The sequence below is a fragment of the Vigna unguiculata genome, chromosome 9 (genome assembly GCF_004118075.2).
Source record: "Vigna unguiculata cultivar IT97K-499-35 chromosome 9, ASM411807v1, whole genome shotgun sequence".
NCBI classification, from domain to species: domain Eukaryota; kingdom Viridiplantae; phylum Streptophyta; class Magnoliopsida; order Fabales; family Fabaceae; genus Vigna; species Vigna unguiculata.
In genome coordinates this window covers 8,647,694-8,661,861 of record NC_040287.1, presented here as the reverse complement: position 1 = coordinate 8,661,861, position 14,168 = coordinate 8,647,694, and the positions used below count along the sequence as shown (strand labels likewise).

Sequence of the window (14,168 nt, the reverse complement as noted above, 5' to 3'; positions counted from 1 at the left end):
ACAACAAAGTATCATGAAAAGGAATCGTGATGTAGATTTTACTATTAATTAAAAATAGTAAATGGTTTCGAAACTAGAAAAAGCACTTTCAAAACAACAAAAACACAAAAAACAACAAAATGCGCATGAAAAAGTGCAAATTTACAAGTATATAGTAAATATGCTTCCCAGACTTGATTCTTACAATGTCTTTGGTGTAAGCTTGCAGTTGCTAGAGGTGTCAATTCGGCCAGTCCACAGGGCTTAGTCCTGGTCTATGTGGGCTAGGGTCAAAAAAACCCATATTGAAAAAAAGTCCTCATCAAAGAAGTCTACAGGGCTAAAAATCTCACAAAAACTCTATGGATCAAGGTCAACCCATGAGCTTTCATATTTAACATAAAAAATATATTATTTTTTAAAATATATATTATTATACATGGAATGGGCCTAACGATCTGGACGGGATCAATGATCCAGACAAGCATGGCGACCCATACAGGTCCAATGACCCAAACCTGCTCGTGGACCCTAACAAGCACGATGACCCGGACAGGCTCGACGACCAAGATGGGTCCAACGACCTAGACGAGTCCAACTAAACTTGAAAGGACCCGATGATCCGAACGAGCCAAACGATACGGACCAACACGACAACATGAACTTTCCTGACAACCCGAACATGCCCGACGATTTGGACTGTCTCGACGATTTGGATGGGCCCAACGACCCAAGCAAGCGTGACAACCTAGATGGGCCTGACAACCCGAATGGGCCCAGCGAACCAGACGAGCCCGATGACCAAGCTGAGTCTGACGACTAGAATGGGTTCGACGATCCAGACGGGCTCAACGACCCTAACAGACCCGACGACTTGGACGGGTCCTACAACCTTGACCGGCCAAATGACCTGGATGGGCCTGTCCAAACTATCGGACCCATCTGGGTCATTGAGCTCGTCTAGATCGTCGAGCCCGTTTGGGTCGTTAGACCCGTCTGGATAGTCGAGCCCGTCTGGATCGTAGGGCTTGTTTGGACGTCAGGCCCGTCCAAACCACCGCGCCCGTCCGGGTCAGCGGGACCATTTGGGTTGTCATGCCTATCTGGTTCGTCGGGTCTGTTCGGGTCGTCGGACCCACCTGGATCATCGGACTCTTCCAGGTCTTCGTGCTTATCTGAGTCGTTGGGCAAGTCTGGGTTGTTGGGTCTGTCCGAGTCGTGGTGCTTGTCCAGGTCGTTGGGCCTATTGGGCCCGTTTGTCTTGTTGTGTTTGTTCGATTCATCAGACTTGTCCGGCTCGTCGGGCCCATCCGGCTCGTTGGTTTATAAAGCTCAATAAGGTTCAGGTGTGAGCATTAGAAGGCAAAAATGCAAGGATCTACTTGAAGCCTAATCAAGGTATTACAAATCTCTTACAAGATAAGTAAAATCAAGTAATGAAAAGCCAAGCATAAAGTTAGGCATGACAAGTGTGAATGAATCATGGAAAGCGTCACTTTCTCTCTACATTGTTTAGGAAACAAGAACTAATAAGCACTCAAATGTCATAGGAATGAAAGCTTGTATATGTGTATATACGTTATCAAAATTGTCATGAAATTTCGTTTGTATGGTATGAATTTTACTTATAAATGTGACAAAAATATTTATGTTTACCAAGTGCTTTTAATTTGTCATTAATGTTTATATAAAAGATTTTTTATTTTTAACTAATACTTTCATTAATTGTTACGCTCCTTCTATCGAGGGAAAATGCATGTTTTATCGTAATAGGGATGTTCATTAGGAAAATACAATATCAATGAGACCTGAGCCCAATCACATAATAGAGCTTGATTTAGTCCCACATTACTTAGTATTGTGAGACGTGGTTCTCTATTTTTCTATATAAGCAACCTTATGTAAAGCTTAATATACACATAGAAATAAAATACTTCCTAGTGTAGTCGTGGACATAGGCATACACACTATATGCTAAACTACGTTAAATTTTTGTTTCGTTTATTTTTCTTTCATTTATTCTTTCCTTTATTGTCTCGTTCCTAACAATTGGTATCAAGAGTCATTTTCTTAGTATGCTTTGTGGTTGTAGCTTTGTTTGATCTTCCGCATTAGAAAAAAAATGTTTTCCTTTCTTCTTGTTAATCTCAGTTTAGAGAAGTAGTGAGAGCTTTCTTCAAAAGCAAGAGTAATGGCATTGGAAGAAAAGAAGGTGGAGATTGAGAAGTTCGATGACAGTGACTTCAGGTTCTGGAAGATGCAAATAGAGGACTACATGTATCAAAAGAAGTTGTATTTACCCATAATATGGTAAAAGCCAAATGACCTAGAGCAATCAGAATAAGAGTTGTTAGATCGGTAGACACTCGGTATGATCTGACTAACATTAGCTAAGAGTGGTGTGTTCAACATCATGAACAAGAAAACAACCGTAGATTTGATGCATGCGTTGTCAAATATGTATGGGAAGCCATTTGTAACCAATAAAGTATATTTGATGCACAAGTTAGTCAACCTCAAAATGGGTGAATGTAACTCAGTTACTAATCATATTAGTGAATTTAATATAATTATTGCACAATTAACATCAATATAGATAGCATTTGATGATGAGGTGAAAGCATTAATTTTATTATCATCTCTATGAAAAGTTAGAGTACAACTGTAACTGTAGTTAGTAATTCTGCAAGTAATAGCAAGTTGAAGCTTGATAACATACGCGACTTGATCTTAAGCGAAAATATTTGTAGGAAAAGTTTAGTAGAATCTTACAATTCTAATTTTGGTTCAGCATTAAGTACTGAAACTAAAGGAAGAAGTATCTAGAAAGGTTGTACTCAAGACTGAGATAGATCAATGTCTAGAGGGAGATAACAAACAAAAGTCTGGAATGATATCACTTGTTGGAATTGTTAGAAAAAATGTCACTTTATAAATCAATGTAGGGCTCTAAGGAAGCACAACAACAGAAAAAAAAAAGTAAGATGATGATCAATAAAAAAATTCAACAACTGATGAAATTGAAAATGCATTATTATGTTGTTTAGATAGTTATATTGACTCATGAATTATGGACTCAAGTGCGTCATTTCATACTACACCTTATTTAGAACTATTATCTAACTATGTTTTAGAAAAGTTTAGGAAGGTCTACCTTACAAATGGAAAATCTCTGGATATTATAATAAGAGGTGATATTAACATCAGAACCTTTAATGGAAGCATGTGGAGTTTGAATAATGTTAGACATATTCCTGCCTTAAAGAGAAACTTAATATCTATAGGCTAATTGGTTTACGGGAGGTAATGAAAGGTAATCTTATTGTTGCTCGTGGAAAGAAGCGATGATATCTTTACATGATTTCAGATAAGGATATGATATCAGTTGTAGAAGATGGCAACAATTCCTCTTTGTGGCATCAGATGTTTGGGCATATGAGTGAGAAAGGAATGAAGCTCATGATCTCGAAAGGTAAAATACCTAACTTGAAGCATGTTGACGTTGGACCTTGGAAACATATAGATGTTTAGGGGCCAACTCCATTGAAATCCCTTGGAGGTTCACAATATTATGTAACCTTCATTGATGACTCTACAAGAAAGGTATGAGTTTATTTTCTTAAAAATAAATCTGAAGTGTTTTCTATGTTTAAAAGGTGGAAAAATGAGGCTGAGACTGAAACAGGTTTAAAGGTTAAATGTTTGAAGTCTGACAATGGTGGAAAATATGATAGTAGTCAATTTAAGAAGTTTTGTCCAAAGAATGGGATCAAAATGATCAAGACAATTCCAAGAATACCAAAACAAAATGGTGTGGCAGAAGGAATGAACAAAACCTTAAATGAGATAGCAAGATGTATGAGAATCTAGTCATGACTACCCAAGGTATTTTGAGCAAACGCAATGAACCCAACAACCTATCTCATAAATAGAGGACCATCAGTTCCTTTAAACTATAAGTTACTTGAAGAAGTATAGTCTGGAAATGAAGTAAATCTTTCACATCTGAAAGCTTTTTGTTGTGCTTCATATATTTTATTAGACTCTAACAGTAGAGCTGAATTGGATCCTAAAGCAAAGCGATATTATTTCATTAGTTATGGATCTAAAATGTATGGCTACTGGTTTTGGGATTACCAAAACAAAAAAATTATCAGAAGTAGAAATGTTACTTTTAATACAAACATGTTCTATAAATAAAGGACTATAGAATTTGTAAATGCAAATAAACAGCTAGAGCAAATATCATTAGAAGAAATTTCATAAAGTGATGCAGTCAACAGAAGGCAGAATATAAAAGTAGAGCTTAAGTTAGAGCCTGAGTCAAAACCTGGACAAATAGTAGAGTCAACAACTCCTTGAATCTTGATTAGAAGATCTAGCAAAACAATTATAGCACCACAATGGTATTCTCCTTCATTACATTACTTGTTGTTGACTAATGTCGGTGAGTCAAAGCATTTTGTTGAGGCTATGTAGGGAGATGAATCAATTAAGTGGGAGATAGCAATGAAAAAAGAGATAAAGTCTCCTCAGAAGAATAAAAAATGGTCTTCAACCAAGCTACCAGAAGGAAAAAAAGTTTTGCAAAATAGGTGGGTCTATAGGTTAAAAGAAGAACCAGATGGCAATAAAAGATATAAGGTTAGACTCGTAGTAAAAGGTTCCAACAAAAACAAGGAATTGACTTTACAAATATTTTCTCTCCCGTTGTCAAGATGACTACCATCAGAGTTATCTTGAGTATAATAGTTGTAGAAAATCTTCATCTAGAGCAGTTAGATGTCAAAATTACATTCCTATATAGGGATCTTGAGGAGGAAATCTTTATCACGCAATCAAAAGGTTTAGAAGTACAAGGCAAAGAGAATCTTGTATGCAAGCTTCATAAAAGTTTGTATGGATTGAAACAAGCATCAAGATAATGTTACAAGAAGTTTAATGAGTTTAGAAACTCAAAATTTCACAGATGTGAAGAAGATCAATTGTTGTTACGCGAAGAAATATGTTGACAACTACATCATTCTTGCCTTTTATATTGACGACATGTTGATTGTTAGTGCTAATATAGCAAAAATTGACAGGTTGAAGAAACAATTGTCAGAAAATTTGCAATGAAGGATCTTGGTCTTGCCAAACAAATTCTTGGTATAAGAATCTCTAGGGATAAATCTGAAGGTATTCTGAACTTATCTCAAGAACATATATAGAAAAATTGTTTAACATATTTAATGTTGGAAATGCTAAAACTAGGAATACACCTTTGGAAACTCACTTAAAGTTTTCAAAAAAGAAATCTTCTCAGATAGATGAAGAAGAAAGTCACATGTCTAAAGTGCCATATGCATTTGCAATAGGGAGCTTGATGTATGTTATAGTTTGCACCACATCTGACATAGCACATGCAGTGGAAGTTGTGAGTAGGTTTCTATCAAATCCTGAAAGGAGCATTGGGAAGGTATGAAGTAGATATTGATATATCTGAAGGGCACTTCAAAGATGCATTTGTCTTTTAAAAGAAGTAATCTCAGTTTACAAGGGTTTTCTGATGCAGACTTAGGAAGTGATCTGGATTGTAGAAAGAGCACAATAGGTTACATTTTTTACATTGGGTGGTACGATTATCAGTTCAAAGTCTAAACTTCAAGGAAGAGTCTCTCTCTCAATCATTGAAGCTGGGTATGTAGTTATCTCAAAAGCAGCGAAGGAGATGATATGGTTGAAGAAACTTTTAAAAGAATTAGGAAAATAACAATGTGACTCTTTGTTGTTCAATGACAGTCAAAGTGCTATTTGTCTGGTTAAAAATCCAATTCTTCATTCTAGATGCAAGCACATTGAATTGAGGTATCATTTTTTTAGAAACCTGACAAATGATGAAAATTTGTTTTTGTTGAAGATTCTAGGTGCAAATAATCCAACTAATATGTTGACCAAGAGTGTCACAAAACACTAAGTTGAGGCTTTGTATTACCTCAACTGGCCTTCAAGAAAATTGATGATGAAGGCACTACACTAGGTGGTAATATAGATCAAATTCCAAGTGGGAGAATTGTTAGTATTGTTATGAAGCTTCCTAGTGTAGTCGTGAACGTAGGCATTCACATTGTATGTTGAACCACATTAAATTCTTGTGTCGTTTATTTTTCTCTCATTTATTCTTTCTTTTATTGTTTTGTTCCTAACATGAAAGATTGACATTATTCTCAACCCAAAATCTCAAGACAATGGTTTATAGTTCTTCATCCTTATACAACTCTCTAGTTTCTCAGTTATACCTAATATGAGACTTAGACTCGTACTTTAATTCTCAACGACTTCATGTGACTGTTGTTGACTATTAATTTTATACGTAATGTATTTGTTCTTGCTTTGAGCTTTTGTATATCTAACGTTTTATCAGAATTCGTCTATTTTTGATAATGTATGCTTTAAGATACCTTAATTGATTGACACTTCAATAAACTTAAAGTTTAACAAAAACTTGGTATTACTTATTATTTGTATAAACCATTTATGCCTTAACACGGTCGGGTTGTAGCTAGGAGTAGTAGTTTAAAATATTCGTTATAATAGTTGTTAGTGGAACTTGACTAGTAAAATTGAGCGTAATCTCATATTAAGACAAACCATTATCATTTTTGTGTTCCTTGTTCTCTCATTTTATTATTTCATATATTCTTAGGTTTGAGTTCTTTTATTTTTTATGTTGTGAAAATAAATTTTGAAGATGACATCTTACTACCTTCTCATCATCTGAACACAAATTAAATTATAAGTTTAACTCTTATCTTATTCAATACTAAACTACAGACAATACACTCTCCTTCTTGAAAAAGACTTGTAACATTTTTAAAAACATAATTCAACCCTTATTTTGTGTTTCATACGATTTATATTTTTTTTTGTTTTTATTATATTAATTTAAATATTTTATTTTAATTTCTATATTTCAGAAAATGTTATTTCTAGACACTCATCACTATCAACATTATGTTCATTCCTAACATAACTAATGACATCAATATCAACAATAACAGGTGTCCCTTTAAAAACTTTTTAAATTTGTGACTAAATATTGTAGTCTCTAAAATTTATAAAATTATATTTTAAATGTAAGATTTTATGCGGATGAAAACTCACTCAAATGCTAGAGATTGGAAAGGAGACAAATTTGGAAACCAAAGTGTAGGGACTTGGAGGAACGAAGAGTAGAGAGGTTTTTAACGTTTTATTTATTTATTTGGAAGTAATTCATTTTGATTTTCAAAGTTGATGTTATTGAAAATTTGTTGATGTAATTAACATGTATTTAATTTGTGAAAAATCATTTAATAATTGGCTCATATGATAGTTATTACAATTGTAATGATTTCTTCTTTTCTTATTACACTACTAGAATTTTTCATATCATATGTGATTTTTCTTAAAAATTTGTTAAAAAAATTTATAAGAAAAAATTATTTTTTATTATTTTTTAAGAATTTTAATTGATAAGTAATTTTTTCGTGAATAATTATTTTTTACAAAATTATAAAATTCATAATATTTTTTATAATTGTATTTTTGCATAAAGTATTTTACAAAAAATATTTTGTAAGAAAATTGGTAGAATTTTTTTGTAATTTTTATTTATAACAAAATTTGTGAATATTTTTAATATAAATTTTTTCAAAATAAAATTGACAAGAAATATAAATTTTTTTAATAATGTATATTTTACTTTTCTTGTTTTTTCTCATGTTGTCATGAATAACGTTTTGATTTTGAGATTAAAGTATAGTTATTACGATTAGAATGTGTATATACAATATTTCTTATTGTTTCACTAGATTGTGAAAATTTAAAATTATTAAAAAGTTTATCTTGAAACATTATTCGTTAATTTCAATATTTGAAGTTTTAAATTGTAACAAATCTCATATCTAAATTCTTCTGAAAACATATCGTTACTCACCTAAACTTATTCATAAAATACAAAAAATATTGAAGTAAATATTACGAATAAATTATTTTTTAATTTTTCATCTGTTTTTTCTTTTCTAAAGAAGTCAAAGGAAACAAAATAGCTTTACATTGATTCTACAGTTAGAAAGTTGATCCATTTGTCGAAATTGAGGGAGCGAAAGGTCCAACTTTAAATTTGAGAAACCAATTACTAAGGTGGGATATCAACAGTCGCACTAACAACAAATATAGCACTGTCGTATTAAAGGACCTGAAGCAACATTAAAATTTCTAAAAACAATTTAAAAAAAGAATACTAAGGGGTGTCATATGGACATTAGTTAATAAATAATTAAGATGAATTGATTTCATCATTTTTATTTTAAAAGTAAAAATAATTAAATATATTAACTAAAATAGTATAAATGCATATAATAGATTTTATAAAGATCAAAATATTTTTTAACTTTTTAATAATAAATTTATGATATAAAACAGGAATTTTGATATTTTTAAAATCTTTACTAAAAAGCAAAAAAAATCTTTACTTTAGTCTTTTTTAATTTTATTTTATTTTTTTAGTTTTTCTATTAATTTAAACTTTTTATATTTAATTATATTTAATTTTTTGCAATATTAAAATATACTTATTTTATTATTTAATTATTTTTTCATTTTTATTGGTAACATTAAATAAAATAATAAACACTGTATAACACTTATGGACATTTTTGCCTTTTAAATAAAATAAAATTACATTAATAATTAGTAGGTTAAATTCTATTTAATATCACACCTAATTATGCACTTTTATAAGATTCAATGCATATTAATTATTTATTGAATTTTATAAGAGTTTATAATTAATTTTAATATTAAATAATATTTGATTTAACAATTATTAATGCAGTTTTATTTTATTTAAAGGACAAAAATATTTATAAATATTATAAAATTGTGTTTAATATTTTATTTAATATTCATCAATAAAATTTAAAAAATAATTAAATAATAAAATAATTATATTTTAATGTTACTAAAAATTAGAATATAATTAAATATAAAAAATTTTAAATTAACATAAAAATAAAAAAAAACAATGTTAAACACAAAAAGTTTATTAAAAATAATAAATTAATGTATCAATGAGACTTTATTGAATTTGTTTTTCTTTGACTTGTGGATAACTTTTTATAACATTTCTCTTTAACTTAACACAATTTTTTAGTATTAAAAAAACATACAATATTTCAATATATAAAATTATTAAGTATAAATAGATAAAATTAATGATATATAAAAAGATAATTTTTTCTTACTATATTTTAATGTTACTAAAAATTAGAATATAATTAAATATAAAAAAGTTTAAATTAACATAAAAATAAAAAAAAAACAATGTTAAACACAAAAAGTTTATTAAAAATAATAAATTAATGTATCAATGAGACTTTATTGAATTTGTTTTTCTTTGACTTGTCGATAACTTTTTATAACATTCCTCATAACTTAACACAATTTTTTAGTATTAAAGAAATATACAATATTTCAATATATAAAATTATTAAGTATAAATAGATAAAATTAGTGATATATAAAAAGATAATTTTTTCTTACTTTTTAACATGAATCTTACAAATTCTAAAATATTTATTTTGTATCATATATTTATTGTTTAAATATTTCAAAAATACTTGTGTTTATAAAATCTAGTATATACATTTATATTATTTGAATTAATAAAATTAATTATTTTAATTTTAATGTAAAAATATAAAACCAATTCATATTAATTATTTTTTAATTAATAATTTTAAGAGACTTGTTATCATTCCCCTAGAATAATAATAAGGAGAATGCTAACCAGTGCTCACCGGCTAAGAAAAATTAATTTGCATTGATTTTTCAGTTTTACATTAAAAATTTAAATAATTAAATACATTAACTAAGATATTATAAATGCATATAACAAATTTTATAAAGACAAAAATATCCTTTTAAATTTGTAGATAATAACATACTGAAGAATGACTTTGGAATTTTTAGATTTTTACTAAAAAAAAAAAAATCTCTAGTGACACATCAAGAGTTTTTCAAGGTGAAAGTTTTAAATGTGAAAACCGTAAATCTTTGAAAGATATGTCTTTAAGTTTTAAAAAGAAAAATTATATTTTAGTTGTTTTTTTATAAATCTTTTATATATTTAACACTATTTTTTTTACGGATTGTTATGTTCATTTAAATTTCTTTATGTTTAATTATATTTAATTTTTAATAACATTAAAACATAATTATTTTATTATTTAATTATTTTTTAATTTTTATCGGTAAATATTAAATAAAATATGAAATGTATAATATTTATAAACAATTTATTTTTAAATAAAATAAAATAATATTAATAATAATTAAGGCAGATTTAATTTAATATTATATTTATATGTGCAATATTTTATACAATTCAACATCAAGTGCGTAATGGCACCTGTCAGCAAGATCCTGATAATAAAAAATCAGAAATATATTTAAATCTGTTTGTTATCACCCTGTCTCCCACCCATTTATTTCCATGAACCCAAGAAGATGAGACAATAAATGACCCTATATATTTTTGTCTCTGGTTTTCCTATCATCCTATTATGTTTTTTCTTATATCCATATTTTTTCGTGTGGTTGTTATTTAATAAGTGTTGACCCCGTTATTACTTGGGCTCCACCAAACCTTCCCATGGATTATTGGAGAGATGCGTGGTCACTTGTTTTAACGATGTGGGTCCTAATTACACACACCTTAATTATATCTCTATGCATTACATTTTTTAACCTCTTTTTGTCGTATCACGTGTTTTGTGCTAAATGTCTCTTTTTTCCATTCTCTTGTCTCTCATCATAACACAAAATTTCAGAAAGGAAAAATCAAATTTCTTATTACAAAACAGAGAGAGATGATACATAGATACCTCTGATAAACACCTCTGCAGAAAAATCTCCATTACATTGGGTGTTTTGTTCAGTAAACCTTTTTTTTTTTTTTCTTTTCTTACAAATACTGAATGTACTTGCTTATTTCATCATCACAGGTTCCAAGATCAGCATTCTCAAACAGAAAACATGATGTTGAACCAGAAGACTCACCCAAGTTGAGTTCAGAAACAGTGCATTGAGCAGCAGTTGGAGGAGCACAATGTCTGAAAGAAACGTAGTTAGATGAAACACTTTGCCAATTATCTTCATTGTCCGAAAAGCACGAAGGTGTGGTCACTTGATTGAATATGAGAGAAGGACTAGAAGGGGACCCAACCACGTTCGTTATGTGCGGTCCATCCTCAAAAGGGCTTAGAGCATTCAAACACTCTCCAATTTCATCACTGCTAATAAAGCTACCATCACTTCCACTGTCACCTTTTTCACTGCTCTCCAGTAATTTTGAAAAAACAGCTTTTGCAGATTCAAGACCGTGAACTTTATGAGGGAGTGAAGTAGCCATCTTGTTCAGTAACTGAGCAGAAGAAGTTACTGAATTATTAGCCACAAGAGGCTCTCTGTTACCCTCCTTTTCCACTCCAATTCCGGTTTTAACCACACTGTCACTGTTTGTGTTCCCACCAACCACATGTTTATATGATTTAATCGCTTCTAGGTACCCAGATGAAAGAATTTTACTAGCAACTCGGTTCAGAAGCTGAGTTGAAGATGACATTGTCTTTGGTATGTTGGACTGATTCGATTGGTGTGTAGTGGCATTTGGTCCATGGCAATCGGTTTCCTTTGGTGGAACCTTGCACAAGTCACTGGATTTTGATTCTGTGGAGCTAGCAGTGCTAATTGGTTTTGAACCCGATGGATCCACATCATTCTTTTCATAGTGCCTTTTCAGATACGAGTTCCAATAGTTCTTGATTTCGTTATCAGTTCGCATTGGTAAATGCTTTGCAATACTTGACCATCTAAAAATACGAAAGTGATACAATGTATTAAAAAGTTATCCACCATTTCCACTCGGTAAGGTCCTACATATAAAATACGTTGCTTTACCAATTACGATTCAGTTTCATTAAAAGTGCTTTCTAACTATTTTATTCAAAAAACTCACTTTGTTTTCTTTATATTCTACTCATGGAATGAAATTAATTCTGCAGCAGGGCACATAACCAAAAACATTCATAGAGATCTTTCACCTGTTGCCAAGAACAGCTTGAAGTTTTATAATCTTCTGCTCTTCTTCTGGGCTCAATTTTCCTCTCTTAATGTCTGGTCTGAGGTAGTTAAACCATCTCAGCCTGCAACTCTTTCCACATCTCTGAAGACCTGTAGTAAACAAGAAGTACTCAAAAACGTCATTGCCTACATCATCTTCGAGATCAAAACTAATTCTAAACACCTCCGTCCCTAACCTGTTCCAACCATCTTAAAAAGATGAATTTCAACTTCAACTCAATCCCAAATCCCAAAAAACCAACTTGAAATGTGATATTTGAACACACTCCAACAAATCAGAGGCAATGTTCAGTGATACGAAACCCTCACTGAGATATAAAAGTTGTTTACCCAAATACACGTCTAAATCAACAGCAACAACATAACCCTATGGGTGAAATCGGAGTAACGATGGTTTAATTTAAAAAAAAAAAAAAAAAAACTGACCAGCTTTCTGGGGCAAGGTGCGCCAGCTTCCAGTGCCATGTTTGTGAATGTAAGCAATGAGTTTCTGGTCTTCTTGAACAGTCCATGCACCTTTTCTAAGTTCCTCGTGGCTGCAGCAAGGAGTTCTTCCCATTTTACAACATGACGAGAAAGAAGAAGAAGAAGAAGAAGAGAAGAAAATTAGGAAAAAAGAATGGTGAAAAAGATGGGAGTAACTGTGTGTCTAGGTGAGAAAGGGGTGTGACTATGTATTGTATATGTGTGTACTGAGATGGACAAATTAATGAGGGCATTGAAAGTGTGGCTGTAGCTGCTGCATGTGTTCAATTTAAGCCTCTCAGTTGTACGATGACTTTGAACATTGATGGCATGTGGGGACAAAACATTGCTGGACTTATGGAGATACGATTATTGACAATGTGACAAATGGTAGATGTATTGTTGCTACCACTGGATGGTCCTCAGAGTTTCACCATGCTAACCTCGCGCTGCATGGAGGAGACCGTCATTCACCAATTATACGTTATTGTCTCATACGCACACATGTATACATCCATGCTCAATGCCTAGGGACCAGAGTTGTTGTCCACAATAAATTCTCATATATCACACACCACCTTGATCAAGACATTTTTAAAACATCTATTTTTGTTTCCTAACTCTTTATGTCTTCAACTTTCCAACTTTTCTACTTTTGTTCAAGAATGTTTCTAGTTTTTTTAGTTTTGAAATTAAATTAAATTTTTTTAGTAATTTTTATATATTTTGGTTTTAAAATTTATAAGTGAATGAATCTATCTTTTTTAGCCCATTTATTTTAAATTAAATTTTGTTTTGTTAGCGTGTTTAAAGTCTGGGTTTAATTAATCGGATAATACTCATTTTTATTTAGATGTGTCAGTTTTGTACTCGCTATTAAAAAAGTCTCAATTTCTTTTTCATAAAACAAATATTAACACCATTAACGATATTGATATTTAAAATGACTTACAAAATTAAGTATTGATATTTATATCAAAATTTAGTGATAAAAAGTCATGAATTAAGTTAACTATTTCAGTAATTTTTGTTTGGAATGAACACTTTTTCAAAATTGGAACTAAATTGACATATGTTTAAAAATAGGTACCAAACTGACACATTTAAACGAAAGTGAGATCTAAGTAATTAAACCAAAAGTCTTGTACTAGTATTTGATTATTTTTTACCCTATTTAACACCTTTACTTTAATATCTTGACTAAACTGATTATTTCCATTATTTTTAAAATTAGAAATTAAAATATAAAAAAGTGTTTAACTTTTTCTTTTTCGTACAAGAATACAACGGCGTAATTAAAGTTGCTGAAAGTAAATGAAAGTACTTTAGACCGAATGTACTGTAATATTAAATCTTGGTATAGATTACGTAATGACCTTAAAGATGAATTATTTAGGAAGGGATGGTTCTTTTTACCATAATGGTATGATTTTAGGTGAGTTTTACTGAATGGACAAAATTTTTAAAAACTTACAAGAACTGTTAAAATCGAGCTTGGGAACATAATTTCAAAGTGACGGAATCTTGCTGATAAAGTTAAAAGCACGTTTTTACTTTTT

At 30.5% G+C, this 14,168-nt stretch overlaps 2 protein-coding genes across 2 annotated transcripts; both read right to left on the bottom strand.

Moving 5' to 3' along the window:
* Nucleotides 1-939: 939 nt before the first annotated feature.
* Nucleotides 940-2,366, bottom strand: LOC114163411 (sporozoite surface protein 2-like). The gene is made up of 2 exons (XM_028047729.1): nucleotides 2,280-2,366; nucleotides 940-1,293 (listed from the first exon to the last, which is right to left on the bottom strand). Exons 1-2 carry the CDS (start codon nucleotides 2,364-2,366, stop codon nucleotides 940-942), a joined length of 441 nt encoding a protein of 146 aa, XP_027903530.1.
* Nucleotides 2,367-10,939: 8,573 nt separating this feature from the next.
* LOC114162828 (transcription factor MYB34-like) lies at nucleotides 10,940-13,042 on the bottom strand. The gene is made up of 3 exons (XM_028046807.1): nucleotides 12,571-13,042; nucleotides 12,105-12,234; nucleotides 10,940-11,873 (listed from the first exon to the last, which is right to left on the bottom strand). The coding sequence occupies exons 1-3, from the start codon at nucleotides 12,701-12,703 to the stop codon at nucleotides 10,967-10,969; spliced, it is 1,170 nt and encodes a 389-aa protein (XP_027902608.1). The 5' UTR covers nucleotides 12,704-13,042; the 3' UTR covers nucleotides 10,940-10,966.
* Nucleotides 13,043-14,168: the final 1,126 nt, after the last annotated feature.